At 68.2% G+C, this 6,441-nt stretch overlaps 2 protein-coding genes and 1 long non-coding RNA gene across 3 annotated transcripts in view; all 3 read right to left on the bottom strand.

Moving 5' to 3' along the window:
* LOC116829666 ((Lyso)-N-acylphosphatidylethanolamine lipase-like) overlaps positions 1 to 6,441 on the bottom strand; it is a 124,220-nt gene that overhangs the window by 4,862 nt on the left and 112,917 nt on the right. The window lies entirely within an intron of this gene.
* Positions 4,555 to 5,954, bottom strand: LOC116829664 ((Lyso)-N-acylphosphatidylethanolamine lipase-like). The gene is made up of 2 exons (XM_032788614.2): positions 5,729 to 5,954; positions 4,555 to 5,470 (listed from the first exon to the last, which is right to left on the bottom strand). Exons 1-2 carry the CDS (start codon positions 5,891 to 5,893, stop codon positions 5,381 to 5,383), a joined length of 255 nt encoding a protein of 84 aa, XP_032644505.2. The 5' UTR covers positions 5,894 to 5,954; the 3' UTR covers positions 4,555 to 5,380.
* LOC142047781 (uncharacterized) lies at positions 4,555 to 6,107 on the bottom strand. The gene is made up of 2 exons (XR_012657030.1): positions 6,011 to 6,107; positions 4,555 to 5,074 (listed from the first exon to the last, which is right to left on the bottom strand). It is a non-coding gene; the product is annotated as an uncharacterized LOC142047781 (long non-coding RNA).

The following is a 6,441-nucleotide window of genomic DNA, read 5'->3' as shown; positions in this document are numbered from 1 at the left end:
GAGCCCCCCACCGCTCCCTGGGCCCCACAGCGCCCGCTAGCACCGCCCTGGGGCAGCCTGCGCAGGGAGAGCGCCCTGCTGGCCCCCCACCTGCTCTCTGCCCCACAGCGCCCGCTAGCACCGCCCTGGGGCCAGCCCTGTCTGCAGGGACAGCGCCCCCTGCTGAGCCCCCCACCCTGTCCCTGCCATAGCGGCCGCGCTAGCAACCGCTCTGGGGCCAGCCCTGCCTGCAGGGAGAGCGCCCCCTGCTGAACCCTAACCCTCCTCCTATAGCCCAGCGCCCCTAGCGCTTTTCTGGGGCAGCCCTGTCTGCAGGGACAGCGCCCCTTGCTGGCCCCCCACCCTGCTCCTGCCCCACAGCCCCCGTAGCGCTTGCCCTGGAGGCCAGCCCTGCCTGCAAGGGGAGAGCGCCCCCTGCTGAGCCCCCATCCTTGCTCCCTGCCCCACCGCGCCCGCTTAGCACGCCCTGGGGCCAGCCCTGCTGCAGGGGGTCGCCCCCCTGCTGAGCCCCCAACCCCATTCCCTGCAGGGCACCAGCGCCCCCTAGCACCGCCCTGGGGCCAGTTCTTCCCTGCAGGACGAGAGCGCCCCTGCTTGAACCCCCCCATCCTGCTCCCTGCCCCACAGCTCCTCTAGCACCGCCCTGGGCCCAACCCTGCCTGCAGGGACAGCGCTCCCCTGGCTGAACCCCAACTTTTACCCTGCTCCCTGCCCACAGCGCCCCTAAGCACCCCCTGGGTGCCAGCCTGCCTGGCCCAGTGGGAGAGCGCCCCTGCTTGAGCCCCCCACCCTGCCTTCCCTGCAGCACAGAGCCCCCTAGCACCGCCCTGGGGCCAGTTCCTGCTGCAGGGACCAGCGCCCCCTGCTGAGCCCCCCTCCTCCTCATAGCCCAGCGCCCCTAGCACCGCCCTGGGCCAGCCCTGCCTCAGGGCGAGAGCGCCCCCTGCTGAACCCCCACCCTGCTCCCTGCCCCAAGCACCCCCCCTTTAAGGGGCACTGCCCCTGGGGCAGCCCTGCCTGCAGGGGAGAGCGCCCCTGCTGAACCCCCCCCTCCTCCCTAACCCCACAGCGCCCCCTAGCACCGCCTGGGGCCAGCCCTGCCTGCAGGGGATGAGCGCCCCCTTGCTGAGCCCCCCCCCCCATAGCCAGCGCCCCCTTAGCACTGTTCTGGGGCAGCCTGCCTCCAGGAGAGGTTCCCCCTTCTGAGCCCCCCCACCCTGCTCCTTACCCCACAGCACCCGTAGCGCTGCCTGGCGACCAGCCCTGCCCTGCCAAGGGGAGAGCGCCCCTGCTGAGCCCCCAACCCTGCTCCCTGCAGCCCAGCGCCCCTAGCACTGCCGGGGCCAGCCCTGCTTGCAGGGGGACAGCGCCCCCTGCTGGAGCCCCCAACCCTGCTCCCTGCAGCCCAGCGCCCCTAGCGCTGCTCTGGCCAGCCCTGCCTGCAGGGAGGATCCCCCTGTTGAGCGCCCCCTCCTCCTATAGCCCAGCACCCTAGAACTGCCCTGGGGCCGGCCATGTCTGCCTCGTGAGAGCAGCCCCCCCTGCTGAGCTCCCCACCTTCTCCCTGCCCCACACACCTCTACACCTCTGGGGCCAGCCTGGCCTCCAGGTTGACGCCCCCTGCTGAGCCCCCCCACCCTGCCCCTGCAGCCGGCGCCCCTAGCACCCCCTGGGGCCAAGCCCTGCCTCCAGGTTTGAGCGCCCCCTGCTGGAGCCCCCACCTGCTTCTACCCCACAGCGCCCCTAGCACCACCTGGGCCGCCCTGCCTGCAGGGGACAGCGCCCCCTGCTGAGCCCCCCACCCGCCCCTGCAGGCCCAGCGCCCCTAGCAAACGCTCTTGGGGCCAGCCCTGCCTCCAGGGTTGGCGCCCCTGCTGGTCCTCCTACCCCGCTCCCTGCAGCCCAGCCGCCCCTAGCCCTGCCCTGGGACTGCCACCCCCTGGGTCAGCACTCTGACATCCTGGGAGAGTCGTCCCTGCTGATCCCCCACTCCCTGCGCCAGGCCCCCTAGCGCGCTCCCTCCCGCCCCACCCATGATCTTGGTCCTGGAGCCCCCTGGCCTCGACTCCAACACAGCCAGCTGTGGACTGCTAGCATGGGGGAGGGGGGTCTCTTTATTGAACTTTAGCCTCTTTCTCCCAACAGGAGACAGGAGAGAGCATCTGGTTAGTCTCACCACAGCTGCTCCTGTCCCTTTGGCTTCTCTCGGCGGCCTCCTGCCTGGAGCAAGCTCTCCCTACACAGCTCAGCAGCACCCAGGGGACAGAGGGCCTGGGTGGCGGGGGGCTGCGCTGCTCCCGGCGGGTGCCCCATGCTGGTTGACGGAGGAAAACAGCAGGGGTCCGAGCTGGGCCCTGGAGGGAGCGTCAGCAAAGCGGCAGCCTGAGCAGCTGGTCAGGCTGGAAGAGGGGGCACATATTTGGGGCACATGGTTCATTTGAGGGCTGCAGAAGCGCGGAGCCTGGGCAGAGCGCGGAGCCTGGGCAGGTCCCAGACGAGGATGGGACCTGCCCGGAGAGGGGAGATGGGCTGCTCTGCTCAGAGGGCTGGAATATGTTCTGAGCAAGTCCCAGGGTGAAGGGTCAGGGCCGGTTCCTGGAGAGAACCCGTCTGTCTCACCCTGTGTGGAAAGGGCGCAGGCGTAAAGCAGAGCAAGAGGTTTCCACTAATTGATTTTTCACCCAAAACTGCATGTTTGGAGGGCTTGAAACTATGCACCAAATTCAACGCGCATTTGCAGTGTGCGTGTGGGGGGAGCAAACGAAGAGAATCCAAAGTCCGCGCCGCCTGCGGCCTCTCCGTCGATTCGCAAAGGCATTTTCAACCTCAGTGTGCCAGGCAGAAAATTAAAAAAGGGCAAAAGGCGCCTGAAACGGCAAATCGAACCAGGACACTGGAGTGGGGGGGGGGAGGACTGACAATCATTTCAAATCAAGAATCTTTCCATCCACGCTAGCGTGAAGGGGAGATTTTTCTGCTGCCAACGACCAAGTGGGACACGTTTGGCTTTGGTTCCCTGCGCAGGCCGTGGGATTTCCAGTTCGTGCCCCAAAGCCCTAAATTACACAGCTCGCCCCGTGGCCTCTGGCGACCCCATTCCCCACCGGCCCTGGGCCTCCAGAGCCGCTGGGCCAGACCTGGCTCCTGCAGCACATTGCCCCACGGCCTCACCGGCTCCCCGCCCCACGCACATCCCTTGGCGAGGGGCCCCTCTGCCCCCCCATTTAGCTGCAGAGGAGCGGGGAACCATGGAGACGCCCTCGGCTCGGTCACGGCACAGGGGCTCTCGGGAAGCGGCTCAGGCAGACCTGCCCACCCGCCGTCTCCTGCACCCAGGACTGGCCCCTGCCCTCGTACTTCACCTCTTCTCAGCAGGGCCCAGGTCCCCGGGGCAGCTGGGCCACTGTCTCCAGCCCACTCACGTCCCTCACCTCCACAGGGCACCACTGGGGCCAGCGAGCAGGGGTCACCTCGACAAGGAGGTTCCATGGGGCTGCTGAGTGCAGGGACCCAGCTGAGGACAGGACGGTCTCAAGGGGAGGAATTGGAAGAAGAGAAAAGTCCACGGCCCGCTCCAAAATTCACCAGTGCTGAGATGCAGCTGCCTCTGGGGTGGGGCACAGCGCTGTTTAAACAGGGACCTTGTCTGATGTGCCCTAGCACCCCGTTGTGATCAGTACAAGGAGACAGGCCCCTTCTGAGCCCCGTCCCTGCAGCATCAGGCTGGGCACTGGGGTCAGAGCTGAGCGAATGAGACTGCCCCCCACCCCGCTGAGGCCCCCCCCCACCCTCGCACTGCCACTGAGCGAGGGGGAACCACTCCCCACCCTACTGAGCCCACCCACCCCACCCCCCGGCACTGCACTGAGGGGGGAACCGCCCCACTAAGCCCTCCACCCTCCCCACTGCACTAGCAGGAGGGGACCACTCCCACCCTGCTGAGCCCCCCACCCCCAGCACTGCACTGAGGGGGGAACTGCCCCCACTAGCCCTCCACCCCTCCCCATGCACTGAGCGACGGGGACACCCCCTCCGAGCCCCTCCTGCTCCTTGCAGCACCAGGCTAGGCACTGGGGTCAGAGCTGAGTGAAGGGAGACGCACCCCACCCTGCTGAGCCCCCACCCGGACTGGCACCGAGGGGAGATGGCCCCCGCCAAACCCCACCCAACTGCACTGAGCGAGGGGAGACTGCCCCCTGCTGAGCCCCCACCCACCTGCACTGCACTGAGTGACGGGGGAAACCGCCCCCCACTCCCTCCACTGCACTGAGCAATGGGGACTACCCCCTGCCAAGCCCCCCCCCCGTCTGCTTCAATGCTGAGCCCCTTCCCTTCTCTTGCAGCACCAGGCTAGGCACTGGGTCAGAGCTGAGTGAAGGGAGCCCCCCACCCCGGCAACTGCACCAAGGGAAGATCGGTCCCGCCAACCCCCCACCCAACTGCACTGAGCGGGGGACTGCCCCCTACTGAAGCCCCCACCCCACCCCTGGCACTGCACAGAGAGAGGGGGGAACCGCCCCCCGCCGAGCCCCACCCCCGGTACCACATGCAATGTTTTCCAGTGTTGTTGTTTATTAAGGTAGAAACTTGGCACAAACCGGAGGTTCCCGTACAAAGCTCACGGCGCGGCCGCGGGGGGCCGACGGGTTCGGAACATGGCACTGTTAGACGGTCCCAGCCGGCCCCCAGCGGGGGACCATCCCTTGGGCTTCAGCATCGAGGCCTCTCCCCGCCCAACCCGAGCCCCAGGGCAGAGCTGGGACAGGGCCGCTGGCCAGCTGCGCTGTTCAGTCCCACACAGGCTGGGGGTCTGACGGGGGCTCAACACGGGCAAAGGACTCCTGGCAGCTTGCCAGCCATGTGCATTCAAAACTGTGCGTCGCACACACACGACCACAGGGTCCTCGTGCCCCAGAGGTGGCTGCAGGAGCCTAAGGCACATCAGGAGGGTCACAGAGCAGAGGGAGATGTGGATGGGGGGGGGCTCTTTTCCCTCTCCCCCTCCCCAGGGCTGGATCACATCTAGCACCCTAGAGGGGAAAGGCCCCCCGTGTCCCCCTCTTCCCCTGGGCGTCTGGGTCCCTCGCCAGGCCGTGTCTCCCTTCCCTCCCAATACCCCCACAGGGGAGGGGACAGCCCAGGAGAGTGAGAAGCAAAGGGGAAGGGGAAATGAATCAGCCCAGGAGACAGAGGAATAAAACCCTCAATCAGCACAATCTTGATGCATCTCCACCTCGGGGACCGGGGGCTTCAGGTGCAGCGAAGGAGCCTAAGTAGCTCAGGGGGGCCTCTGGGGAGGCACAGGGGGCCGCAGCCTGTGGCCCAGCCCCGCCGGGGGGGGGGCACGTCTGTGCCCTCACGTTGGGGTGGGGTCGGCCCGTCAGTCCACGGAGTCGCAGATCTCCTGCACGGCCGCATTGAAAGCAGCGGGCTGGTCGGCGTAGACATGGTGGGAGGCACCGGCGATGGCCTGGGTGGGAGAGAAATGGGGAGCGGGGGTCAGGAGACAGGTTTGCGCCCCTCCCTCCCCTGCAGCCTGGCCCAAGGTGCACGGCTCCCTTCCCCCCTAGGGTACGTCTACACTGCAGCCCCCCTGCTCCTCTGGCTCCGATCCCCATGGACCTGCCCCCCCAGCTACCCCTCCCCTCTAGGCCTGGCCCCCATGGACCTGCCCCCCAGCTACCCCTCCCCAAGTCCCTCCCCCATATCCGGGGGCGCACAGCCGTACCAGGTGCCGGACGTAGCTGTGGGGCCGCAACTCTCGCACCCGGCGCCCGGTGCTGGTGTCGATCCAGGACTCGGCGCCATAGATCAGGGTGATGGGCAGCTCCCGTGGGAGCAGGTGGATCCGCTCCAGCATGGGGCGGCGCGCCCAGCCCAGCGCCTGCGTCATGGCCTTGAACGCCGTCTCGCCGCTGGGGACGGGGAAGGGGTGAGTGCTCCCCGGACAGCTGGGTCGCTCGCCGGGCCGTGTCTCCCTCCCAATACTGCCCCCCCTCTGCCCGGGCGCCTGGGTCCCTCGCCGGGCCGTGTCTCCCTCCCAATACCGCCTCCCCACCCCCCGGGGATCTGGGTCCCTCGCCGGGCCGTGTCTCCCTCCCAATACTGCCCCCCCTCTGCCCGGGCACCTGGGTCCCTCACCCGGTCTGTGTCTCCCTCCCAATACTGCCCCCGACTGCCTGGGTCCCTCGCCCGGTCTGTCTCCCCCTCCCAATACTGCCCCCGACTGCCCAGGCGCCTGGGTCCCTCGACCGGTCTGCATCTCCCTCCCAATACTGCCCCCCCTCTGCCCGGGCGCCTGGGTCCCTCGCCCAGTCTGCGTCTCCCTCCCAATACTGCCCCCCCTCTGCCCGGGCGCCTGGGTCCCTCGCCCGGTCTGTGTCTCCCTCCCAATGCTGCCCCCCACTGCCCGGGCGCCTGGGTCCCTCGACCGGTCTGCAT

The sequence above is a fragment of the Chelonoidis abingdonii genome, chromosome 14, assembly GCF_003597395.2.
Source record: "Chelonoidis abingdonii isolate Lonesome George chromosome 14, CheloAbing_2.0, whole genome shotgun sequence".
In the NCBI taxonomy this organism is placed as follows: domain Eukaryota; kingdom Metazoa; phylum Chordata; order Testudines; family Testudinidae; genus Chelonoidis; species Chelonoidis abingdonii.
Note: the sequence above shows the minus strand (reverse complement) of the source record. Positions and strands in the feature narration are given on the sequence as shown.